The 27,814-nt window shown below is 41.6% G+C and overlaps 1 protein-coding gene across 2 annotated transcripts; it reads right to left on the reverse strand.

The window, feature by feature from the left end:
* mapk14b (mitogen-activated protein kinase 14b) lies at positions 1-27,628 on the reverse strand. 2 transcript variants are annotated; one of them, XM_047348234.1, is made up of 12 exons: positions 27,180-27,628; positions 19,790-19,919; positions 15,174-15,232; positions 10,141-10,252; positions 9,575-9,604; positions 9,440-9,487; positions 9,241-9,355; positions 8,956-9,027; positions 4,043-4,122; positions 3,532-3,610; positions 2,615-2,788; positions 1-2,536 (listed from the first exon to the last, which is right to left on the reverse strand). In XM_047348234.1, the coding sequence occupies exons 1-12, from the start codon at positions 27,296-27,298 to the stop codon at positions 2,472-2,474; spliced, it is 1,083 nt and encodes a 360-aa protein (XP_047204190.1). In that variant the 5' UTR covers positions 27,299-27,628; the 3' UTR covers positions 1-2,471. The 2 variants fall into 2 exon arrangements, with proteins under 2 accessions (XP_047204190.1, XP_047204191.1); XM_047348235.1 differs by lacking the exon at positions 4,043-4,122 and adding an exon at positions 4,491-4,570.
* Between the last annotated feature and the right edge of the window lie 186 nt (positions 27,629-27,814).

Raw genomic sequence — 27,814 nt, forward strand, 5'->3', positions numbered from 1 at the left:
TTACAGCTTTGAAAAATAGTAGCCTTTATTTTCTGATGGTTTTGTATTTACAGATAGCATGGCCTTGCTTTCTCGGTACATTGGGTGAAGAACTCAGTAAAAAATACATGAACACATCTCAGGCAAAGCAAGCAAACCAAGTTAACATATGACATTGGGACCTGGAGAAAATAAAGGTCTTAATCTGATCGATGCAAATGTGTAAAAATGACAGTGGGACTTCAGGATCTAGTAGGTAAACATCTACTCATGTGCCCTGCTTGAATATTCCAATGTATGAACATTTCCGGTGCTTGTAATCCTTGTAACAAAGAGAAAAAAAAACACTCAACCCTATATAAATCACTGACATTGAAAGTTGATTCAACATGCAGAGTAAAATAACGCATCAGAAAAAATAAACACTACATGAACCAAACAGAGGAAAGTGAAAGAGATATGCAACTATGGTTGGATGACAAAGCCAGAGCAACTGTGGTACAACTTGTACAACTGGAAAATGTTTTCCAGCTTCAAAAACTGAATTCTTCACTGTAGTGGACTACAGGATGCTGTAAGCAGTGACTCTGAAAAGTACTCGTATACCTGGGACTTTGTTTTTATCTTACCCCATTATAACCACAACCTTCAATGTGTTTTATCAAGATGTGACAGACCAACACAAAGCAGTGCATAATTGTGCACAGAGCAAGAGATCATGTAGCAAACAGATGGAAGAAGGTTCTCCGGTCAGACCGGACCAAAGTAGGACTACATGGAAAATGTTATGCATAGTCAAAAGCAAACACTGAACATTACTCTGAACGCATCACCCCATGGCAAAACATGGTGGTGACAGCTGGTCAAAATTAATGGGAAGACGGATGTAACTATATATATATGACTAATGTGGATGAAAGGATGTTAGGAGCTGCGAAAGTGTCAAAACCCAGGTGAAGGTTCCCCTTTCAACAGGACCCTGAACACTTAGCAAGAGTTCCAATGAACTGACTGATCAAAGGATATTAATATGTAAGAAAGAATAAAGAAAATACATTCAAAACCACCTCTTTCTGCTTCACAATTATGCAATACTGTGTTGATCCATCAAACAAAATTCTTATTACAATACAGAAAATTGTATTGTCGTAATGTAACAAGATGCGAGAAAGTTAAAGGGGTATAGACACATTTTCAAGGCTCCAGATTTTTGAAAACGGTTTTTGTAAAGAGGACAATCATACTGAGAACACAACCAATTATAACATCCATACACTTTAGACTACTTAGCTCTCTCTGTCTGCTCAGATACACATGCTGTAACTGCAGTCCCTGTGGCCAATGAGGGGGAGGGGAAATCAGACATTTGATGATGCTTTTGGATACTGTCACAAGAGGCTCTCTATAAATAACAAAACAACCCTAAAATCTGACAAATAACATTCTCTTTTACATTGATATACAAACAACATAACAGGAGGATCATAAATAAAGAGCAAACTGGTGCCCAGAAACATTCAACACAAAATAAATGCAATATTGTTTATAAAATGCAATATGATTAAATTACAGCGTCAGCCGATGTTCTCATGGGGAACATCAGATGTGAATAAATTACGAAGCCAACCCTGTCTTCATCATGCTGCTGTGGAGCGTTCTGACCGCTAAAACATTCATTTTGGAGCTGAAGAAGTATTATGAATTGATGAGGAGAAAACAAAGATATGCATTTGATAAATATGCAATGCTCTCATAAGTTTTAAAAAAGAACCAAGTCTACAAAACCAAGAACTAATATAAAACCTAGAACAGCTTTTTTACCTTGTCAAAGTGAAATAATCTTATATATTTCCCCTCATATTCTGTACATACATGGTATAAATTACATACATTATCAACTTAGGCCATTTTAAGATGAACTCTGATAATCAAGTTCATACTGTTGAAGGGATTGGTTAAGTGTCTAGGAGTATTCTGATATGGTAATTATGCCTAAAATACTTATGTACAAATACTGTTTGCTGTAATATCTACACACAAATATTTACCTAATATTTGGAGGAGAAAAACTAATTTAAAAAATTTGTCCCCAGTTGTGCTAACTCCTAAGTATTAAAATGTATAAATGTGAATCGTCTGATTAATTTCCAGCACTTGTTTTCAGAAATTGGCATGTATGCTTTTTTTCCTCCAGTTCGATGAACATATCTCGAAAACTAAAAATTAAATGTTTGAAGCAAGACAAAAAAAGGAACAGTTTAAGTCAACCTCAGCATGTTGGGAAGCAATACAGGAGACATGAACAGGACGTCGAGATTTTTTGTTTCTGTTATCACAAAGTCCCCAAGATATGAATGACGGCAGGCACTTGAATGTCATGGTTGTGCATGTGAGCAGAAAACAATAGATAGTCACATGACATTGATAGTTTTAAAAGAGTGTTCCTTTGAAATACAAAACTAAATAAAAAGGAAGAAAAGGCTCCTCCCCACTCAGGATTCCATCTCATCATCTAAAGGTGGCGGCTCAAAGCTGAGTACCTCGTCATAGGTTAGGCCTGGGGGGGGGGAAAGGAAAAACACAATGAGTACACAACAGATTCTAATCCGACCCAAGTTCCCTCTTCCAAACTTACTCTTCCACTCCTCGATTTCCAGATCACGGCTTTCGAAGCTCTGGTCGTAGGGCTCTGCTTCTGGCTCGTCGTCCGGATCGTGGTACTGAGCGAAGTATGGGTGGGCCAGAGCCTCCGACGCTGTGATGCGCTTGTCTGTGTCCAGCACCAGCATTTTCTCCAGCAAGTCCACAGCTGAAACACAATGGTTGCATAATGGTTATGTAATATTTACAGTGAGGAACTCTGACAGGGTTGGACCTTTGGTAACAATCTAGTCCTGTAGGGTGTTTAACAGTATATCGTAAGTGAAAATTAATTGTTTGAAAGTTTTCCCAGACTGGTGCAGTAAACAACTTTCTTCAAAATTAACTCAAAATCAAATCTCAATCCAAATTTTAGCCGTTCGATACTTTATATCTGGAGATGTTGGTTTTAATTATAGAAGACATGGATGCAAGCGGAGCATAAGCTCTGCATAAATTAATTTATATGTTCAACTCTCATACTACGGCATGTAGTATTTGCCACTTGAAAGACATTTAGGAGGTTTTTGTGCTTTTTACTTCACAACTATGTGTTTGTCTAACACTTAAAATCCCACCAGAAAAGATTTCTGGTTTCACTGTGAAAAAATGAGGGGGTGTGCAAACATTTGCAAGGCCTGTAAAAGGTAAGCAGACATAACTAGTTTCTTAAATCCGATTACCCTATTTTGCCCGTTTTCTTAATTTATGACATCCTGAATACAATGAAATTTAATCTCAACATCCATCCAGCAGTTTCATATCAGCTAAATATTCCAATGCAAAAAGTAAAAAGTAAGGGGGGAAAAAAATACAGCAACTTTTAAAATAATGTTTGATGATGCCACTAGAGGGAAGCAGTGAGCCAGAGGTTGTCCAAAACCAAAAACCAACACTGAAAGAGGAACTTACCAAGAGGGTTGGCGCCAATGAACACATCAGCAAAGTTCCTCTTGGGCATGTGAGGAAGCGAATTAATGTAGTTCCTTGCCTGTTAAAGAGATAAGCAAAATAGGCTAAACTCTTAAAGCTTAAAAAAATAAAGCCACATTTTATCGTCACAATCTAAGATTTCTAGAAATGTTCACACAGCAACACATTCTGTTGCAACGAGATGGTGGCTCCAAACTTTTAGTCAACAATGTACACTCCAAACACTTCAGTTAGTACAAAAAAATCCCAACTCTGCACTAAATATAATAATGAAAACTAATCACATCACTCTGAAAAGCATCGCTGTGACAGGCATGGTGAGTCAGAAAGGAAACAGGGAAGAAGTGGAGCGGCAGCATAGAGTGGTGTGCCTGTTGGTAGGGAAGGGAAGTCTGCAGCTATTTGTTTGCAAACAAACAAACAAATCGACAGCTGCTGCTCGGCCCCCCGACTCTGGCTGAAGAAAGCCACCTGGGAAAGGGGGTCTCACCTCATGGCTGGGCATCCTGCTTATGAGAGAGGCTGGGGGAGTCCCCGTCAGGCGCATTATCTGCTGCAGTTGGTTTATATCTAAAGCTTCTGAGTCAAGGGGAATCATAGCAAGTCAACAAGCATGGGGGGTTAGGGGAGTTTGTAATTAAATGGAAAGAGGCAGATTGGAACAGGGCAAGAGGAGGTAGAACCTGAGTTCCTATATAAAGTAATCTTTTGACTAACACATAAAAGATTTATAAATCCTTTAACACTCAGCAAGGCTTAAAGATTGCTTGACAGACAAGGAAAGCAAAGGCAAAATAAGTCGCACTGCAGACCAACACACAGCTAGAAACAAAAGACGGTATAGTGTAAACACAAGAAAATAGGCAGACCACAGCTAAACAGAGGTAATGCACAGACAGGCAACGTAAAAACTGGGAGGGATGGTACTTGGCACTCACAGAATCTGAAGAGATTTTCATCAAGAGCTCGGGCCCTGGGGTTCCGACGAGCATCATTATAAGCTTCAACTGATCAATGTCTACCACACTGACATGAAGGAAAAAAAAAACAAAGGAATGGATGGACGGCGCTGATAAAAGGAAAAATGAGTGATAAAACATGCAAAAAAATAAGAAATAAACCAAAGCCTGGATTTAGAGCACTAAATGCAATGCTACACACCAAGCAGGTCTGAATGAGATACAGTATCTTTAAAGTCCTCAGAGCTTTTCAAGATGTCAACTAAGACTGAAAGCAGAAAAAAAACTCAGAAAAACGTGATTTATTATTGGTTTTGATACATTTACTCCATCCATTGAACGTCTTGACATTTGAGCACTAAATCTGTTTGACAGATGTCAAAACCCATTTGTCAGTGTTCGACACAGAACATTTTCTTTATCGACTGGTGTTTTTCATGGACAAAAGCTGCGACTTTTCCCCTCATGTTCCAAAACAAATATAATCCATACAGTCTTCTGTGACAGATATTCATCTTCCTGCAGCTGTTCTTGAACAGGTCTGGAATTCATTCCAATCTGCAGCTATTTGTGCCGTTAACATTCACGTCATATTAACACACTCAGCAAAGTTGTTTTTTGTTTTTTTTTTATAATTTGAATTGTAAAAGTTTTTTTTGTTGTCTGTATTAAAACAAAATCAAGAACAAAATAAAATACTCCAAACCGGGGGTCTCAAACTCCAGTCTTCCACATCCCCAGTCCTGCAACGTTTAGATGCATCCCTGGTATAACAAACCTAAAGCAAATAAACGGCTCTTCATCAGGCTTCTGCTGAACGCGATGACATGTTGAGGTTATTCAGCCATTTGATTCAGGTAAGTTGGAGCAAAGACTCATCTCACAGTAGTAGCACAGTGGGTCTTTGAGGACTGGATTTGAAGACACCAGCTTAAACCTAAAATTCACCATGGAGTTCATTATTTTGTTCTTCAATTTACATGCAAAACTGTCTGAACGCTCCTCTTTACATGCTCTTTGGACATTTTCAAACCGTTTCATCATGTGGACAATAAGTTAGATCAGGCTCTCATTAAGCAGAACAAAGCATAAAAAACTACAACAGCATGCCGTGCAAAGTTATTAAAATCTGGGGTTCTCAACAAACTTCAAATTGAAACTGGCTGGTGACCAGAATGGAGGCTCAAAAATCAGAAACTATCAGGTGGCAGTAACAACACACAGGTCACCAAGCGAAGAAGCCTCCACATCCCCATTTTCAGTAAAAGTGAGGTGTTTAAAGTGAAGTCAGAGGAAGCACAAAGATGTAGCAGCTATACAAAAACGAAACTATTGTTTTCTTCAACCTGTCTGGAATTGATTTAGGCTGCAAGAGAGAGCAAGACCTCAGTAGATAATAGAAAGGCTCAATGGAATATAGCGAAATTGCATCATTTTAACTGTTTTTTTAACCTTCAACCTGTGCTCGCCATGGAACATACTGGATGTGGATTTGTTGGCCCCATTTTGGAAATCTCAGTTAAAGTAAGCGTCTACATTCTGTAGAGTTCACGCAACAAATGCCATTTTAGTAATGTTAGCAGTGCTTATTGCCAAAATAAGATTCTAATCTCTGTAAGCATTAATCTTTGTTTAAAAATAGTCAAACCCTGTTTTACAGCCACCCCAGTCTTACACACGCCACAACTGCTTCGAATATAAAACTAATTATGTAAAAGATTGTGTAAGGCCAATCTTATAACTTATAATATAGTTGTTGGGATGAAATTGAAAGCAGTATAAGTAGCCAAGACCTTTACAGAAAATATTGAAGACTGGAAATAAATCTGTGCATCTCCTATTATTATTTAACTTTCACCCACCACGTTTTCCTTTCTTAAAGCAAGACCTTAATCTGGAAGAACTGAATCAGAAAACAGTGTGAAAATGGCCACGTACTGATGTTCTAGGGACAAGATGTAACAAAACAGCAACCCAAATCTTTTTAATCTGAACTGCTTAACAACTAACAGAGCACAAGATAATATTAACAGTGAAGACTATGCATCTGTCATTTAACTTTTAGCTTCTATCGCAAATAACTGAAATACAGTACGTTGCGAAAGTATTCGGCCCCCTTGAACTTTTCAACCTTTTGCCACATTTCAAGCTTCAAACATAAAGATATAAAATTCTAATTTTTTTGTGAAGAATCAACAACAAGTGGGACACAATCGTGAAGTGGAATGAAATTTATTGGATGTGTCAAACTTTTTTAACAAATAAAAAACTGAAAAGTGGGGCGTGCAATATTATTCGGCCCCTTTACTTTCAGTGCAACAAACTCACTCCAGAAGTTCAGTGAGGATCTCTGAATGATCCAATGTTGTCCCAAATGACTGATGATGATAAATAGAATCCACCTGTGTGTAATCAAGTCTCCGTATAAATGCACCTGCTCTGTGATAGTCTCAGGGTTCTGTTCAAATCGCAGAGAGCATCATGAAGACCAAGGAACACACCAGGCAGGTCCGAGATACTGTTGTGGAGAAGTTTAAAGCTGGATTTGGACACAAAAAGATTTTCCACGCTTACAAAATCCCAAGGAGCACTGTGCAAGCAATCATATTGAAATGGAAGGAGTATCAGACCACTGCAAATCTACCAAGACCCGGCCGTCCCTCTAAACTTTCATCTCGAACAAGGAGAAGACTGATCAGAGATGCAGCCAAGAGGCCCATGATCACTCTGGATGAACTGCAGAGATCTACAGCTGAGGTGAGAGAGTCTGTCCATAGGACAACAATCAGTCGTACACTGTACAAATCTGGCCTTTATGGAAGAGTGGCAAGAAGAAAGCCATTTCTCAAAGATATCCATAAAAAGTCTCGTTTAAAGTTTGCCACAAGCCACCTGGGAGACACACCAAACATGTGGAAGAAGGTGCTCTGGTCAGATGAAACCAAAATCCAACTGTTTGGCCTCAATGCAAAACGATATGTTTGGCGTAAAAGCAACACAGCTCATCACCCTGAACACATCATCCCCACTGTCAAACATGGTGGTGGCAGCATCATGGTTTGGGCCTGCTTTTCGTCAGGAGGGACAGGGAACTATTGATGGGAAGATGGATGGGGCCAAATACAGGACCATTCTGGAAGACAACCTGTTGGAGTCTGCAAGAGACCTGAGACTGGGACAGAGATTTATCTTCCAACAAGACAATGATCCAAAACATAAAGCCAAATCTACAATGGAATGGTTCACAAATAAACGTATCCAGGTGTTGGAATGGCCAAGTCAAAGTCCAGACCTGAATCCAATCGAGAATCTGTGGAAAGAGCTGAAGACGGCTGTTCACGAACGCTCTCCATCCAACCTCACTGAGCTCGAGCTGTTTTGCAAAGAAGAATGGGCAAGAATTTCAGTCTCTCGATGTGCAAAACTGATAGAGACAAACCCCAAGAGACTTGCAGCTGTAATTGCAGCAAAGGATGGCGCTACAAAGTATTAACACAAGGGGACAAATAATATTGCACGCCCCACTTTTCAGTTTTTTATTTGTTAAACACGTTTAACACATCCAATAAATTTCATTCCACTTCACGATTGTGTCCCACTTGTTGTTGATTCTTCACAAAAATTTTGAATTTTATATCTTTATGTTTGAAGCTTGAAATGTGGCAAGAGGTCGACCAGTTAGAGGGGGCCGAGTACTTTCGCAAGGCACTGTATATATACTTTTAACTACTAAATGTAACAAGCAAACATCTAGTCCTCTTTGATCTCTTCCTTACAAATAATCACATTTCATTCAGATGGGTTATGAGGAGGCAGACCAGAAGGATCGATCTTCATAAGAGCGATTCAGATGTGGCCAGAACATCCAACTCAAACAACACCTACACACAGGACATGCAGAGAAAGCGTGGACGAGTCAGTTACTTGCAGCAGGAACACAAATACATTACGCAATGGCCTGCCAGCCCCCTGCTTTTTGTTTTTCACAAGACCATGGCCTCAGAGGTAGGAGACAACATCTGCATTTCATTGTGTTTGCTTCTAAATAACATTTCCATCATGCATCTTTTAATACAATTATCCAAATGCCCAGATGCTGCTTGTGGAAGAGAAGCAGGAAAAGCCACTGTGTTATGGAGAGGCAGAACATAAAAAGGTGAGCCATGCACTAAAGGGTAAATCACAAGACTACTGTGTATTTATCACATACAACCATTTACAATCCTGGCATGCAACCTACAAACACTCTGCACTACTTCTGGCTTAGCCTGAACAGGACAAGATAATTATTGTGTTTGGAAGAGCTTTAATTGGACCTCAGGTTGGTTTAAAACGATTTAAGTTACATAAACAGTAAAAATGTCCTCCAGATATATAACACTGAAGAAAATATGGACAAGTAGTAATTTAACTAAGCATGGCAGTGACATTACTGAAAGGATACGGTCCGTGCCTGGAAAGAGTGTTCGTCCTGTCAGCAGCTCCGCCATGATGCATCCGACCGACCAGATATCCACTGTTAGGCATTAAAAACATGTATTAGCACCAGCATAATAATACATCTGTACAGATGAGGTGCACTGTAGCAAGGCTTAACAAAAGCTTGCACCAAATTAAAAACATCTACCATGGATTTTAACAGTTTAAACCCAACATTCCCAGCTATCCTTTTTAGTAAAGAAATCCCCACATTATGTTAATGTCAGTGTTAAACATTCAGACCACTTACCCGTCATGTTGTAGTGCATCCAGTTGAGCATGATCTCAGGGGCCCGGTACCATCGCGTGGCTACATATCCCGTCATCTCATCATCCGTGTGCCGCGCCAAACCAAAGTCAAGGATCTGATCAATGAGAAGACAGAACACCTTGCTGAGCACCACTTATTCTGTCATTGCCCCAAATCATTTACCTGAAATGTTCCTCACCTTAAGTTCACAGTCTTCATTAACAGCCAGGTTACTGGGCTTTAAGTCCTATAAAAGGTTAAAGGATTTGGTTCAGTCAGTATTTACAGAGTTTATTCAGAGTTTTTTGATATGATCAGCAGAACCAACACTTACTCTATGGATTATATCTGCTGAGTGGATGTACTGGAGGAGAAAAGAAGAGCAGAAAAATGATTAAACTCATCCTGGAATTATTGCAACTTTAAGAATTATTTTAGACTGTATTTACATATTTATCTGTAATATGTGGACACAATCGAAATTGATGTTCGTTAAATGTAAAAAGAAAATCCTGTTAGTTTGGATTATTACATTGCTTTTCTCTTTTGCACATGTTCAGCAGATTATTCAGTGAAAGACTATGATCTACAAAGGTATTTTTTTTTAGAAAAAGCAATAAAGGTTTATAAACTATAACTAAAGAAGCGTACACCACCTTCGCACAGGAAAAAATAAATAAAAACATGAATCATCTCCTTACAGAATCCTTTTACTCGGTTGTAAAAATCAAAACTTCACTTTATTAATTACCAATTTTAGCAATTTCAGTTAGTTAAAGCAACTTAAAACAGTTTTCCCCTGTACATACAGGATATTTGAAAACTTTAGAGTTTTAGAGACCGCTCTGGAGCGGAGGCAGCGTTTGTTTGAAACACTGTTTGAGTGAGACTCCTGCTAACCTTTAAGCCTCTGAGGATCTGGTAAATGAGAAACTGGACGTGGTCGTCTGTCAGCTTCTGACACTTGACGATGTTGTTTAGATCTGCTCCCATGAGGTGCGTCACCAGATAGCTGCAAATGAAACAGATAATCAGATGTGATCTGGATTATTCATGAGTAATCACTATAATAGTCATATGAAAGTTTCATCATGCTAAATTATTGTCCTTGATTGTGTTTTAACTTATTCGAAACTGGGCAGTTTGTTTTTAAGCTTCTACAAACTGATCTGGCCATTTATCACCACTTGGGCATCAGTTTCACTCAACTTGTCCTGATGGGTAAACTACATCTTAGTCTGTTAGGGGTGGAGCTAGATTCCAAACATGATGTACAGAAAGCCACAATTCGTGCCCTCTTTTAAATCAAACAATATTTCAAACCAATATTTTCAATGTCTTTGTATTTTTAGAAGAGGGAAAAGAAATAGCATCCTCCAGTTGGATTGGCTATAATATGCCTATCAGTTTCACGCATTCCTTTCCAATAGAGGGAGATTTGTTTTATGTTTTTCCATTTATTTATGTAAAGAAATTGACATTTTCTTTTTATTCAGCTTTCTTTAGCTTAAATAGACAAAGCCATATGAAGCTCACTAGACATTTAATTTTAAAGTTATGAAAAACATGACCTAGTATGGTTCATAGATGCTATTAGCTATAGAATGGTTATAGGTATTGTGATAAAGACTTCCCTTTGTTTTACTGTCTGACATAGTTGTTGCTAGCACTTACAGGCGCATGACAATAAATGAGAAAAATCATGGTTCATTTGTTTTATTTATTTAATTATTAAAACTGAAACTCATATTGGATATATTCTTTACATGCAGACTGATGTATAAAAACACAATGGAGCAATACATGATACGGCTCCTATCATCCAGTTAACATCAACCATGGAAACTTGGCCTTTTTACTCTTGATCCAGACTCTGGAATCTTGATCTCCAAATAAAAAATTTCTTTTAACTTTTACAGTTTTTTAGGACTTTGGACTACTAAGCAGTCCCGTCCCCTTTTCCTTTCTTAACCTAGGTAATATGAGTTAGAGGTCTCTGATTCAGGATTGGATCAACATGAGGATAGTGACAGTTGTTTCCCAGGTCTGTGGTGGCTCGCATATCTTTACTCGTACTCGTCGTCTTCCGCTTATCCGGGACCGGGTCGCGGGGGCAGCAGACTCAGCAGAGACGCCCAGACGTCCCTCTCTCCAGACACCTCCTCCAGCTCCTCCAGGGGGAGCCCAAGGCGTTCCCAGGCCAGCCGAGAGACATAGTCCCTCCAGCGTGTCCTGGGCCGTCCCCTGGGCCTCCTCCCGGTGGGACGTGCCTGGAACACCTCCCGGGGAAGACGTCCAGGAGGCATCCGGTATAGATGCCCGAGCCACCTCAACTGGCTCCTCTCGATGTGGAGGAGCAGCGGCTCTACTCCCGAGCCCCTCCCGGATGGCCGAGCTCTTCACCCTATCTCTAAGGGAGTGCCCGGCCACCCTACGGAGGAAGCTCATTTCAGCCGCTTGTATCCGGGATCTCGTTCTTTTGGTCATGACCCAAAGTTCATGGCCATAGGTGAGGGTAGGAACGTAGACCGACCGGTAAATTGAGAGCTTTGCTTTTCGGCTCAGCTCTCTCTTCACCACAACGGACCGGCACTGTGCCCCCATTACTGTGGCAGCCGCACCGATCCGTCTGTCAATCTCCCGCTCCATTCTTCCCTCACTCGTGAACAAGACCCCGAGATACTTAAACTCCTCCACTTGAGGCAGGAACTCCCCTCCACCCTGAAGAGGACAAGCCACCCTTTTCCGGTCGAGTACCATGGCCTCGGACTTGGAGGAGCTGATCTTCATCCCAGCCGCTTCACACTCGGCTGTGAACCGCCACAGCGCATGCTGTAGGTCTTGGCTAGAGGGAGCCAGCAGGACCACGTCATCTGCAAAAAGAAGAGACGAAATCCACTGGTCCCCAAACCAGACCCCCTCCGGCCCTTGGCTGCGTCTAGAAATCCTGTCCATAAAAGTTATGAACAGGACCGGTGACAAAGGGCAGCCCTGCCGGAGTCCAACATGCACCGGGAACAGGTCCGACTTAGTGCCGGCAATGCGGACCAAACTCCTGCTCCGCTCGTACAGGGACTGGATGGCCCCTAATAAAAGGCCCCCGATTCCATACTCCTGGAGCACCCCCCACAGGGCATCACGAGGGACACAGTCGAATGCCTTCTCCAGGTCCACAAAACACATGTGAACCGGTTGGGCAAACTCCCATGAACCCTCAAGCACCCTGTAGAGGGTATAGAGCTGGTCCAGTGTTCCACGGCCGGGACGAAAACCACACTGCTCCTCCTGAAGCCGAGGTTCGACTATCGGTCGGACTCTCCTCTCCAATACCCTGGCGTAGGCTGAGGATTGTGATCCCCCTGTAGTTGGAACACACCCTCTGGTCACACTTCTTATGAAGGGGGACCTCCACCCCAGTCTGTCAGTCCAGAGGCACTGTCCCCCACTGCCACGCAATGTTGAAGAGGCGTGTCAACCATGACAGCCCTACAACATCCAGAGACTTGAGGTACTCAGGGCGGATCTCATCCACCCCAGAAGCCCTGCCACCGCGGAGCTTTTTAACCACCTCTGTGACTTCAGCCTGGGTGATGAAAGAGTCCAACCCCGAGTCCCCAGCCTGTTTCCACCTCGGAATGCGTGATGGCAGGATTGAGGAGACCCTCGAAGTACTCCTTCCACTGCCCGATAATGTCCTCAGTCGAGGTCAGCAGTCTCCCACCCCCACTATAAACAGTGTTGGCGAAGCACTGCTTCACCCTCCTGAGGCGCCGGATGGTTTGCCAGAATCGCTTCGAGGCCAACCGGTAGTCCTTCTCCATGGCCTCACCGAACTCCTCCCAGGCCCGAGTTTTTGCCTCTGCCACAGCCCGGGCCGCAGCACGTTGGCCTCACGGTACCCGTCAGCCGCCTCAGGAGTCCCACAAGCCAACCATAGCCGATAGGACTCCTTCTTCAGCTTGACAGCATCCCTTACAGCCGGTGTCCACCACCGGGTTCTGGGATTGCCGCCGCCACAGGCACCGCAGACCTTACGGCTGCAGCTACGGGCAGCAGCATCGACAATAGATGCGGAGAACATGGTCCACTCGGTCTCTATGTCTTCAACATCCCCCGGGATCTGGTCGAAGCTCTCCCGGAGGTGGGAGTTGAATACATCCCTGGCCGAGGGCTCTGCCAGGCGTTCCCAGCAGACCCTCACTATGCGCTTGGGCCTGCCAAGTCTGTCCGGCTTTCTCCTCCTCCAGCGGCTCCAACTCACCATCAGGTGGTGATCAGTGGACAGCTCAGCCCCTCTCTTCACCCGAGTGTCCAAAAGATGTGGCTGAAGGTCTGATGATACGACAACAAAGTCGATCATCGACCTCCTGCCTAGGTTGTCCCGGTGCCAAGTGCACTGATGGACACCCTTATGTTTGAACATGGTGTTCATTGCACTACCACTCGGCCCGTAGGCTGAAATGATAGTCAGAGACCTCTCCCCAACCCGAAGGCACAGGGATACGACCCTCTCATCCACTGGGGTAAACCCCAACACAAGACGGCTGAGCTGGGGGGCAACAAGCAAACCCACACCAGCCCGCCGCCTCTCCCCGTGGGCCACTCCAGAGTAGAAGAGAGTCCAACCCCTCTCAAGGAGATGGGTTCCAGAGCCCACGCTGTGCGTGGAGGCGAGCCCGACTATTTCTAGTCAATATCTCTCAACCTCCCGCACCAGCTCAGGCTCCTTCCCTCCCCCCCAGCGAGGTGACATTCCAAGTCCCTAGAGCCAGCCTAAGCATCCGGGGATCGGGCCGCTGAGGTCTCCACCTTCGTCCGCCACCCAAACCTCTTTGCACCGGTCCCTCACGGTTCCCCCTGCAGGTGGTGGGCCTTATTGGGGGATGGCCTCGCGTCTCTCGTTCGGGCTTGGCCCGGCCGGGTCCCGCGAGGAGCAACCCGGCCACCAGGTGCTCTCCGACGAGTCCCGACCCCAGGCCTGGCTCCAGGGTGGGACCCCGGCTCCGCCGTACCGGGCGACGTCACGTGCCTCGATATTTTGGTCCTCATGAGGGATTCTTCACATATCTTTATTTAAAAAAAATCTTTTTTTTTTGTCCTTTGTAAAATTCAAGATTTGGGGGAGGGGGAAGAAATTTTATGCCATTGTCTTGAATTATATCACAGTTTATATAATATATCTAAATAGGTTTTACCTTCTGAATTCAATTACTGAACTAAATTAACTTTTCAATGATTTAATGCAATTTATTGAGATGCACCTGTTAAATACATGAACTTCTTCACCGAGTAAACTCCTAACCAAACACATACAAACAATAAAATGCATAGAAGAACACTTTTGTAACACTTTAAACATCTTGAAGTAAAACAGTGTGAAACAAAAACTGCTTTGTGATATTTAAACAGTTTTCGCTTCAATAAATGCCAACGCTGCAAACTGATGCACAGACCAATGCTCTAGGTATACGACTCTACTTCTAATATCCTACATTGATACCCAGAGATCAGTGATGGGGCCATCAGTGAGAGACTTGCTTCCATCTGATTTTCTGCAGCTTAAAAATAGTTTTTACTGCCTCCATAAATGTCACCGCCTAAATTGTCTCTGCGGGTTCATCTCACATTTCCGCCAATGTGCAACAAGCTGATGGCCCAACAGCGTGCAGCAAATTCAAGGGCGTTCATTGAGGATTCGAGACACGTGATACATGCATAGAGATGACCAGATGGCTGTTACCATGGAGACTAGATGTGATGTAAACACGTGTTCAACCCTGCATTCACCTTGGTACCCACTCGACACAAGCTGGGCTTACAAACTTTAAGCATATTTTGCAGCATTGGCATTAGTTGCACAAACGTGGAACACTAATTTGGGTTTGAACTCAAACAACAGAAGCGTAGACAGAGAGAAGGGGGGGTAGACTTACACGTCATTGAACTCCTCTAAGCTTTTTGCTGGCGTGAAAACATCTAAGAGGCCGATCACCTGCAGGGAATAATAAGTGAGTTGGTTAGTGATCTTTTATAACTGCCTGTACTTTGACATAAAGTTTAATAAGTCTGTGGTTTTTGATCCAAAGAAAGCATAACATTTTCACCCAGGTTGTTTGGGGGGAGAAACAACTTTGACATTTCTATTATTTCTACCGAGCACGGATGAGTTCCTACTGATTTTTCCTTTTCTAAATTCCAGACCTTTGCAGACGTACTGTACATTTTCCTGAATTATACCTTCCTTGTTTTTGCCCAGTTTTCTAGAGCCTCGCCTAGAAAATACCTGAAAAATAAACAGGTCCTGGTACCAGTATGTTCTACAAATCACGAAACAAGGGAACACAGATGTTAGCATTCTTGGTGTGATAAACAGTTTCAAGGCTTCTGGTAGACCAACTTATATCTTCATAATTTAAAAAAAAATACACACTGGATTACCCAGAACATTATTCGTTAAAGCATAGTTAGGGAACTTCTAACACCTTTCAAAAACGGCCAAACCACTAAACAGGTGCAGCCATTGACTCCAAACCAAGGTTTTATAAAGATCACCAGTGTGTGTGGAGGAAGGGACACCATCTTCCGGCTCGTCTTCGAACTTGGTCCCAGCTCCAGAGAAAATAAACAATGAAACGGCTTTATTGTGCTCATATTGAATTGGTTTTAACTTTCTCATTGGTGTCATGGATTAAAGTGAGCTCTGTGAGACATTTAGGGTCTAGAAAATTGTTTTATAATCTAACCTTTAGCCTTCTCTACAACCTTATCCCTGACGTGCCTGCTGTGCTCCTTGGTCTTCATGAAGCCGTTTGTTCTCCACAAACCTCTGAGGCCTTCACTTGCTGCAGCTGGATTTACACTGAGATTAAATTACACACAGGTGGACTCCATTTTACACATCAGGTGACTTCTGGACTGGTTGTATAGGGTTTAATTTAGGGCTATCAGAGTAAAGGAGGATGAATACAAATGCAGACAAAAAGTGCGGTCTGCACTTAAAGGATCCATGAATAACTTTCTTTTCACGTCTTAATTATTTGTATTGGTCTGCCACATCAGATCACAGTGATGTTTGTAGTTGTAAGGGTACAAAGTTCAAGGGGAAGGAAAAGTTTTTAAAGTCACTGTAAAATACTGTCCACGCTAAACCGTAGTTTTCAAGACGAGCAGGTTAATTTTTAACCTTACTAAAAGTATAGTCTGGAAACTCAACTATTTCTCCATATGCAATTCCTTTCTTTCATAGATTTCCAGATCTGGGAAATGATAAAAGCAAATTCCAAACTACTCCAGATCAAGTAGGAACCCTGACCCAAGTACAAGACCTAGATCTCAAACTGACCTAAATGTTTCTTTAGATTAAGTCTAACTGACAAATCTAATATCCAACTGTTTATGTTAGATGTAGGTCATGCGATGCGTTGGTTGCTGAGCTCTTTAATCATGCTAATGGGGACATTACTGAGAATAAGGTTTTCTACTTCCTTTGTGGTGAAGTGTGTGCACGAAGCTAAAAAACCCCACTGGTTAGGAGTCGCTGATGCACCCAAACAAAGCAAAATTTAAAGAAAAGTTGCACTTTTAACAGATTTTCAAATATTTACTTATTTATTGAATGACTTGGTGCTCTTTTAACCTCATCTAGAATCTTGTGAAGTGAATTTGCGAGTGCAAACAGGGAAGCGAAAAATGATGTGTTAAATGAAATGAACATGAATAAAACTGCTTTCAAGCTGCAGCACGATAACTCAGAGCACAGGAGAGGACAATTGTGCAAAAGCACTGCACATAAACTCCATTTCATGTTTCTGCAGAACCTGTTTATGTACACAATCATGCATGTATAAATACATACATAGACAAGCATGCATAATAGCAAACAGAGCCAACCCTGCCCCCATCCCTTAGAAAAGAGACTGCGATGGATAAGGTGCTGTGAAAACATCTAAGCGGCCCACCCACACGGTATTGTAACTCACAGCTATTGGTGGAGCTGGAGCCACAGCAAACAGCTGATAGGTCCTCTCAGACTTTCCAAAATAAAAACCCGGGGAGTCTCCTGGCAACAGCGTGAGCAAAACACAGAATCCCTTTTCTGTGCGGGTAAATCTTAAATTGGCATAAAAAAAAAAAAAACTGCACAGCTCTATGCTTTTGCTTCCTGTAAACATGAAGAAAAAGATCTCAATGGCATGCAAACGCCTTTACATTAGCGCTACAGTTTGATTTTATTATGTGAGCAGACTGTTCAGATACATTTTTTATATACAATATCACTGGTGTGCGTTTAGTGCAATGACTACACTAATCCCACATAATCCTCACTTCATGTAAAACCTGCTCTTCAAATGAATGCACAGACGTAGCGACAGTACCGCTGCTTTGTGCAACACTATTTCAAGAACTGCTCAACAAACATGTTGTATCTGTTACAGTAGTGAAACATGGGTGTGTACAGAAAACAGGATCTAGATATAAAAGTCATGGTGAGAGTGCAATGAATCACAACGAGATTTAATCAGGTTTAAGCAGAAAGACTCAGGTTCACATAAAGCTTTTTATCAACCAAGGGAGAAGGATGCATTAGAACATCATCTAAACAACTAAAAAAGTGCAGTTTGAGATGCTTTCTGAACTTCGCCTACTTCCAGCATTTTCTCAATGACTGAAGCTTTAGATCAGGTTTGTTAAAAAAACACATATTTTCAGTCATCTATTAACGTGTTGATCCCACATATATTGCGATGGTGTCTAGAGTGACTGAAACTTGGACTGCATTAGGGTGTGATTATTTTATTAAAGCGCATGAGCAATGGATACCGAGCAGTGTGTTACGTTACAACCGCTGACCTTAATGTATTTTATTGAGCCTGTGTGAAAGACCAACACAACGTAGTGCAGAATTATGAAGTGGAAGAAAAAAAAAAAAAAGAGACAAGATTTAATTCAATATTGCGAGACAAAGTGGAATCTTGGTCTCATCTGATCAGAGCACCTTCTTCCACATGTTTGGAAAATGCAAACAGAACTTCTCATACATTCTTCTATGTATGACATATTTGAGGAGTGCCTGACTAATTGATGACTAATCGACAGATTCTTCCACCTGAGCTGTGGATATCTGCAGCTCCTCCAAAGTTACCATAAAGGTCTTGGCTGCTTCTTATCTGGCTGCACAGTTTTATTTAGCACGTACCATCTTGTTTTTTCTTCATAATTATACAGTAATTTGTGTCGGCCAATCACATCCAATCACTGTGACCTTTGTACTTGTAAGGTGACAAAGTTCAAGGGGAAGGAATATTGTTTAAAATACTATCTAAGCTAAACCATAGTTTTCAGAATAGACTTTGATTTTATAGTGACCCCTGGTAGGTTTTTGTTTCCCAACAGACTTAACACTACTTAACACAGTGGTTCATTTTGTACCCCACTAAGTGTTACCAATAAAAGTGCGCCACTTTATTCCACAGGACTGTGCACAATACCAGCAAAAATAAAAATACGAGCCCTAACTTTGTCATAACTATCCTTACAATAATTATTATGCACAGCATTGTGCAAAACAGCTCTAATTTCTTAATGTTTTGATTCCAAAGTGTAAGAAACAATGGCTTTATTTCAATTTATAGCTCTTTGTTGACACTAAATTACAATGTGTGAAACTGCTATCTGACAATTTACACACACACATATATATGTAAATAGGAAAAAATTCAAAAAGTGAGGCAAAATCTTAACATTTTTTGAAAAGAAAAAAAAAAAAAAAAGGTAAATTTAAAGAAAAAAGGTATAAATTTAGACTTTTTTCAGTACAGTATCCATCTCTAGTTACTGCAACAGCTAGAAGCACAACAACAAGAAAACTCTTAGCAATGCAAATGTCTCCTCAAAGTAGATCCAAACGGCAACAGAGACTTGAAGGATTTTATGCACTACAGACCAGGAAACCTGATCCTAAACCAGAGCGGCCAATAGCTGCTGTCCGGCCTAACAAATCCAAACTTTTAGCTTTTCTTCCCAACTCTTTGCTGGATGCAGCAACATTTTATAAGAACTAGGAGCTGTGTTTGTGGCACTATTAGCGTACACAATCTAAAATGTAAAAAGTCCATACTTTTCCAGAGGCAAATTTGCAGAGTTCTCAGTCCTCTATGTCCATCTTGAATTTAAAATATGAATTTATGGACAACAGTTTCAGAATTCAGGCTTTAAAAGTGGTATCAACAAGAGAGGATGCAAGGCAGGATGAAGGGATGGAGAAAGGACACAAGGAAAGAACAACAAAAAGTAACAAGAGCATAAGAAAGGAAGGAAGAAAGAACAGAAGGACATGGACACAAGGAAGACAGAGACTAGGGAACTGAGGAAGGACATGGAATAAAACAAGGACAAAGAGTAAGACAGTAGAAAGGACACAAAGAAAGACTTGAAGGACACAAGGAAAGATGGAAAGTAATAAGGAAGGGACAAAGGAAGGCAGGAAGGAAAGACCCGAGGAAGCACACAATGTTCAGATAATGAGGAGGATGAACCGCAGGGGACTTACGTTCTCATGCTTCATGTGTTTGAGCAACCGCAGCTCTCTGTATGTTCTCTTTGCGTGGATGATGGACTGAAAAGGTCTGGACAGCTTCTTCACCGCTGCCTTCAGGCCCGTCTTCTCGTCAAACGCTGAACTGTGAATGAGCAGAATGTTTGAAACGTGTGAGATGAAGGAAGTCAATGCCTCAATGCAGGCGGCAAACAACAAACGCATCAAAAGCTCAATGTTTCAATTGATTTAGCCAACGGGATCCTTCATCTGACTCTGTAGGTGGTCACAACCTAGCAGACAAAGCAAGTAATTGCATAAGACAGAGTTCCTGGTTTCGGTTGTTTTTTTCATAGCTGAACCTGTTGTTGAACATCAGCACCACTGCAGATGGCAACAGGCATGTAAAATCTCCCTGTTATTTCTTGAAAGAACATTATTCTGTTCAAAGTACAGTCCAGATAAAGCAAAAATACAATTCTACATTTTCTACTTCAGTTTGCATGTTTTAAATCTATCTTCAGCAATCTTATTTGGATTAGAACCTAAAAAAAGTTGTACAGGGAACTAGAAGTCTGTTATCACACTTGCCTTATATAATAACTCATTCATTGCACTAGAGCTGCACGATATATTGAATCGCAATATCCGAGTGTGCAGTAGACTGAGGTAGAAATCCCTCTACATCATCAGAAAACAACCGTTTATCTAAAAGAAAATTTATTGGAATTAAGAATCTTTGCTTGTCATTTCAAATATTGCTACTTGATAAAAATGCGATTGTGGTTAATTACACTACAAAAATGAATTAAAACAAAAAAGGAGACTGCTGCACAATTTCCTCGCTTACAAAATGACTGCATTTAGAAACATTTACAAATACAAATGCATTTAAAAATAATTACTCATGAAAACTGCTGAACAGGATATTTAAAGAGGAACTAAACTACAAATCAACTTTTTTTAACTGTATAAACTGGGCCTTAAATGTGCTATCTTTATGTTACTGTGCTATTTTTTTTAAATTTCATGGAAACTTGTTTAATTCTGCAATATTTGTCCTAAAACCCTCTTAGTGCTGCGCTCTTTAGGTTAAATGGTGGTTACTGCAGTTGAATTTTCCTATTGGTTCAAACGGTACAGCTTGGCACATGCTTATGTCTCAGCCCACTGGTTTGGTTATAAAACCATCTCACTCAGACACGCCCCCTAGCGAATCAGGAGCAGGGATTGGTCCTCCACGGCCTCGGCAGTGCAAGCTTCGGGCATCGCAGAGTCAGCGCCTTGAGCCAGCAACTCGAACTGAAAGGGCTTAGGCCAACTGGGCTCCATAAAGCCTTTCTTACCCTGCAATGACAAGGGGGGTAGAAAAATCCTTCACCTCAAAAGATCTATTAATGGCGAAAATACTAGCGGCGCTCTGCTCGGTTTCCATGTTTCAATATGTGAAATTAAGCTAGCTGCCACTTTCCCTCGTCCTCCTGACCAAACCCCTGCTTAACCCCCTCCAATCATCCCCACACTTGGCCGTGCCCCCCAGTGTCTCTTGGCACCGCCCACTTTGGTGGCATTTTTCTAAATTATTCTGGGGGCAGAGTTATTATTTTACATGTGGTTTAGTTCCACTTTAAGCAGCAAGACTGATCAAACCAAACATGCATATTCCATAATGTTAATGGTAAAATGATTTCAAGTAGCCATGCCTTCATTTAAATCGATCTTCAGCTACTAAGTGTCAAATGTTAAACATTAGGAATTTTCTGCGGGGTTGCATGCTGTACAAGTAAATTGTTATCAACGTTTTTAATAAAATGCTCCCCCCAACACACAAAAGGTGGCAGATGGGTCTTGCATTCAAAACAAGCAACACATCTCTGCCTCTCCTGAGTTTGTAAGGAACACAAATTGCTTGAGATAACCCACATTCCTTCTAGGTCAATCACATAATCTGCATAGATATAAAGAGGATTGTGACACTAAGAGGAAAAAAAAATTTCTCTTTGGCAGAAATTATGCCAGGCTGCACGATTGTAGCACCGTTGCCCTGCAGCAAGAAGGTCATGGGTCCTATGGAGTTTGCATGTTCTCCTTGTAAATGTGTGGGTTATCTTCAGGTACTCCCATTTTCTCCCACAGTCCAAAAACAAGACTCTATTCCCTGCAACCCTGCACAGAAAACCATGTAGAGATAATTGATGGGTAGAAATTAGGCTAAAAGCTGTTATTACTGGTTCCCTTTTTGGTCAAAAAGCTTTGGCTAGACTATAAAGCTACTCAGGAATTGAGTCACTGATGAGCAAAAACATAAACAACATCCAGAGACAGAGCAGTCTACATTTCTTCTGGACACCTTAAAAAACACTTGAACTGTCAACATTTTAAACTACTGAGAACTCAACCCTAGCATTACTCCCAGCAATAGCAGGGTTAGTGGTAAACTATGACCCCGTTTGCTATGCATCCATAACAAGAACATTAAGATAAGGATAGTGCTTTTTTCCAGTAAGTCAGAGACAATCTGCCACACCCAATGTTGGAGGCTTGAGGAACAACCTCATGTGTCAGCAGTGAGGGAAAACCTGTACTCAGCATAATCAGCACTAAAATAAAAGAAAAATAAGCACGCGCAAAAAACCATGTTTGAAACTGCTGCTAATCTACAAGGCAAACAGAACAAGCCTAAGCAGACATCATCCAATTAGTCTGTGATAAAAGGAAGTGCAGTAACAAATGGCAATAAACTGGGAGCTGTAAAAATGAGCAATGCAGTGAGGCTGGCTTCATATGGAAGCGGAGAGCCAGGCTGCTGACTAACAGGCACGCTAAGTGAGCAAACACACAAATGTGTACTATAAATGACTGCTAGAGATATCTGTAATAATTGCAGTGTCATCTTTCAGTGCATTTTAGGAACCCACGCCTGGGGAAAATCTTTAAACCTGAGTCACATTGTTGTGTGAACTAGAACTGGGTTAGCATTTTTAACCAATCTGCATAAACGTACACATTATGATCTTTATCCTAGGCTGCTTGGTTACATTTAACTACAAAACCTCAGCAAAGTTTACCCGGTTTGAAAATATCCTTCGGTGAATTATTGCCAAGTTTGAATACATTATCACAACATTTAATATTAAAATGCAATTTTATTACACTAAGAAGACATAAAAACATAATTACAATCTTCTCTATATGTTGATTCTATTAGTGCAATCAATAGTATCCGTAGCATAAACTGTGTATTCTTGTGTCTTAGGTTTTGGCTGTTCATGTCCCTAAATCAAAAATTACAATAGTTTCATGAATCTGGGGCAAATTTGTTTTTCAACAGAAAGCCAAAGAGCATGCGATGTCCTTTTTGGAAAAGATAACTGTCCACACACAAGATGTCGGCCGGACGCAAGTTTTTCAATAAAACCCTGGTGTTGGTATGGAAATTATGATTTTTTTTTTCCAGTAGCTGGACAGACCACTCATTATCTGAGTTCCATGTTTTCTTTCAGTCCAAAGAAGAAAGACATTAGCACTATTAAATTCTCCGTTTATTTATTGCAAGTTATATCGTCATCATGACAATCACCAATATTACTGCATATTGCATGTTTTCCTAGTATTGTGAAGCCTTGACCACACTTCTATTCAACATGTTCCTATTAAAAAGGTCTTACTTTCCCCAAGAAAATTGGTCTACAGTCATAGATGGTAACATGCTCCCAGACAGTGCCGCAGCAGAAACTATGTCGTAATCCAGAAATCGTACTGACTATATGTTTTAGACGCCGTTACCACAAAAGCTTATTTGTATCAGAAAAGTTTGTTTCTGCTTTGAAAAATGGGGCTGGTTGTGATTTATTTAATGACAATTAGGTTTTGTGTCTCTAAAATATGCAGATATTTATTCTTTAAAATTAAAGAGCATCATTTTTAATTGGCTGCACAGTGGCACAGTTGGTAGCACTGTTGCCTTGCAGCAAGAAGGTCCTGGATTCGATTCCCGGCCTGGGGTCTTTCTGCATGGAGTTTGCATGTTCTCCCCGTGCATGCGTGGATTCTCACCGGGTACTCCGGCTTCCTCCCACAGTCCAAAGACATGCCAGTTAGGTTAATTGGTAACTCTAAATTGCCCTTAGGTTTATGAATGAGTGTGTGCATGGTTGTTTGTGTGTTGCCCTGCGATGGACTGGCGACCTGTTCAGGGTGTACCCCGCCTCTCGCCCAAAGACTGCTGGAGATGGGCACCAGCTCCTCGCAACCCACTATGGAATAAGTGGTAGAAAATGACTGACTGACATTTTTAATTGGACGCAACGGATTACAAATCAGGCCTTTCTTGCTAAATGTTTTTGGATGACTTTTGCTGCCACGACCTTAGTTTTCCTTTGCAGAGATTGGAGAAAATTAATGCATCGTTACATAAAACTAATACATGAGGGTATCAGTTTTTTTTAACCAGGTGTTATGAGTGCCGATCTTTTAAACTGTTTTATAATTTTATGACCGGAACAAACAGCAAGATGATCGAGAAAGGTAGGTCAGTGCAGCCTCAGCAGCTATTAAACTACCCTTTGAGAAACATGACATATTAGAACGAGCCGTTTTCCAGATTTGTTATCTCAGTGTATTTATACTCCTATTCACAATCTAGATGTGCTGTTCCTGGGTTCAAGTTATCAGATCTCACGACACACATCATTACAGAGTTTATGTCTTGCTGTCCTCAGAGTGATGTAATGCAACATTTACAATCACTCAGAGTTAAAAGTTTACCGGCAGGACAAATAGGGAAGCTGGGATGATTAAGTCAAAACTGGCCGTCAGGTTAAATCACGGTTGCTGTTTTTGCTAAGTAAACAGAGCATGCAGTTAAGAAGAACTTGTTCTGTAAAAAACAATGGCATAGGAAAAGACAGATTTTAAAACATGAAAAAGAAACCACTTGTTTAACGCGGGAAACAAATTCTCCAGGACTAACAGCATCCCGGAGTTATAAAATAAATGCAGCGATGCTGCAATATGCTCTGCTCAGAGGTAAGCAGAGCGCAACAAAAGTTGGTGATTTAAATAATTTCAAAAGCTTTTTGTGCGGTTGCACAATCTGAGCACAGTTGTGCCCCATCTTTATATATGACTGTGGAAAAATGAAATGTTTCTTTAAAACGTGTATGACCTCTGGCTCCATTTTGGCTTCATGCTTTTGTTGTTCTTAACGGAGAAAAGGAGACTTGATGCTTGTTTAAAGTATTCAACAAGGTCCTCGCAGCATTCAAAGTAAACTCTCTCTCCAGACAAACCTTTTACATTTGCTGAATTAGTGTGGCTTTTTAAATCAAACTGAGCAATGTTCGGAAATACAAAAGGCGTGAGACTGTTCTTATGGCGTGCGATTGAGACAAATATCGACTTCATTTCTTTTTCACATGCAGTATATTTGCATGAAGAAGTTGAGCAATAAAGTAGCGGCAACACCAAAAACACTCAATTGAGTGACAGAATACCAGGCATGCCAGAGGAGCTGATGGTATTTATACTTTTCAGATGAAGGGTTTCATCTGAGACTTGAGGCTGTTTAGACTAACTGACTGCAACATTTATGAGAGGCTGCTGTGGTAAAATAGGCTTTGAGGTTTCTAACAGAAAAGGTGTGAACTTGTTGCTCAGCACTAAGTAGGATATAAAATTATTTTTTCCATTTTTGTTTCCCCCTCCACGAAAAGCCGCCATAGCAGAAGACAACAGTGTGACAAGAATGTAGCCTGAAACTTAAAGTTTTATGAAAACACTGTTGCAGTAAGTTTATAAAGAAGAGTCGGAGGAAGATAAAAAAAAACAAAAAAAAAACACTTTGTGATGTTTAAGACATGGAGCCTCGTAGGACCAATAATGTCACATTTGATTGACCTTTGGGGGGACTTTATATGACAGACCCAGACAAAATACTGAATAATTGAGAGGTAAAAGGAAACAGGGCCTTCATGTTTTTTCAAAAGTAAAAATCTAAAAAGTATGAAATGCATTTGTATTGTGCTTCTACTTTGTAGTCACCTCTCCCTGCAATTAGTCTTTTAGAGAAATGCCTCAACAAACCTTGAACATCTAGAAATTTGTTGCAGCAGTTTACTTAGACAATAGCTCAATCAGACTGGATGGACAGACTCTGAACATCAATTTCAGCCTTGCGACAAACTTTTTTTTAGATTTAGGTCTGGACTTTGATTAGGCCATTCTAATATACAAATATGATTCTAAACCAAGGGTGGGCAACTCCAGTCCTAAAGAGCCAAGGTAATGCATGTTTTGAAGTGCACCTGCTCCAACACAGCTGAATTAATGCCAGTACATCATCAAGTACTGCAAAGCCCTGTTAATTGTCTCATTCAGGGGCACTGAAACAAAGAGACTGGAGGTGGCTGCCCCTAATATACCAAGTTCCATTCCTGACCTGTGTGGACTGTTCCTCGGTCCCCATGGTGATCCATTAAAAAGCTGTAGCATGAAGCTTGTGTGTGTGTGTGTGGGGGGGGGGGGGGGGGGGGGGGGGAGGGCTGTCTGCAAGACTTAAACAGATTCCTTTTATGTAAATAGGTATCTTCAGGACTAAATATGGGCATGCACTACCCTGGAATTCCTCACAGGGTCTGCATTAGCAAAACATATTACTAGCACAGCTGGGGGTGTTAAAGTTGGATCAAAGTGAGCAGAAAGTTATAGTTATGCCACTTTTCTATCATGATGACATAGTTGAGTGGAGGGCGTCACAGCTGAGGCCAAAACTTTACCGCGGGACTGTGACTCATCCGTGTGTAACACAACGGGAGAAAGGATGACATCATTCTAGAGTCATCATCATCTTCGGTCGGGTTCCTGTAGAACGCTGTGCAGGGGGGCAGGGGGCGGGGGGACTTTCTGAAAAACCACGTGACCTTCGGGTAATGTGCGGGCTGCAGCCAAATAGAAAATGCATAATGTATGCAATACACAGAAGGGTCAGGTAGTTAGTTCAATGAGGAAACACCCGTTCTCCATACGATACAAGTATGGACATGTCACCCAATCAGGAGGAGGGACCAGTATAGAAACGAAGGCCGTCTGCACAGTAGACACCATTAGTATCTCTAAACTTCTAAAAACAAGTAGAGGCGAGCATGGAAAAGCAAGCAACGGTGCACAAAACATAAAATATAGATTAAAATAATCTAATAATGCGAACCACTGTGGAAAGCGAACGACGTGGAGCTGTAAACAGAAGCTGCTTTTGGCATATCTTCCACGGGAGCCCTGTGCAAGCTGATAACCACCCCCGAAGAGAGCCAGGTCTCTGGGCCTCCGCGGGTAATGGGAAGCCACTCAGCCGTTGTGCAATCGCGCTGTTTGCTTTCGAGAGGACTCTGCTGCAACAACTACTCACCACACCGATCCGTAAGCGCCAGAGCCGACCGGAGACAGGTTCTTATAGCGCTGCGGTACTTCCCACACGGTTTTGTTGAGCTCCTGTCGATAGAAAATGGGTCTCTCCTTGTGCGACATTCCTGCGGATTGACCAACAGCAGCCCCGCGGTGACAAAACAAGCCCAGCGTAAACTTCTGCCCTCTTCTCCGCTCCTCCCTGCGTGAGGCGACGTGCTGTGCTGCCGCTCTCCCTGTGCAAACTCTAAAAATGAAGCACAACTTCACTCAGCCAGTCTGTGCAAAAACAAAAAAAATAACAAAATAAACGAGCAGTTGCGCAAAAAGGAAAATCCCCTTCCGCTGTCTCTGGGCTCGGAAACAATTTGGTGTGCAAAATGTTTCCGGTCAGGAAGCTCTCTGGCTGGCTTTCGCTGGATTTTTCGCCCTTATTCTGAGCTGGGCGCGAGGAACCCTGAACGCGCACGTACGACCGTCTCTGCGCGCTCACGGTAACGATAATGGTTTTCTCGCGAGATGATGCGGGCTATTTGGAAACAAGGGGATATCCCCTGGGGCGGGAATCTCCCTCAGTCAATAGTTAAACATTTCTACCTGAATGACATCTGATAAGAGCATAACCATGTCATAGACGAG

This window comes from Girardinichthys multiradiatus, chromosome 20 (assembly GCF_021462225.1).
Source record: "Girardinichthys multiradiatus isolate DD_20200921_A chromosome 20, DD_fGirMul_XY1, whole genome shotgun sequence".
Classification (NCBI taxonomy): domain Eukaryota; kingdom Metazoa; phylum Chordata; class Actinopteri; order Cyprinodontiformes; family Goodeidae; genus Girardinichthys; species Girardinichthys multiradiatus.

Bases quoted from the DNA above. Each gene is read 5' to 3' on its own strand.
- mapk14b (XM_047348234.1), bottom strand. From the start codon at position 27,298: ATGTCGCACAAGGAGAGACCCATTTTCTATCGACAGGAGCTCAACAAA. The intron at 9,028-9,240 runs GTAAGTGGTCTG...AATGCCTAACAG, and splicing joins GATGCACTACAACATGACGG to TGGATATCTGGTCGGTCGGA. The intron at 2,537-2,614 runs GTAAGTTTGGAA...CCCCCCCCCCAG, and splicing joins GGAAATCGAGGAGTGGAAGA to GCCTAACCTATGACGAGGTA.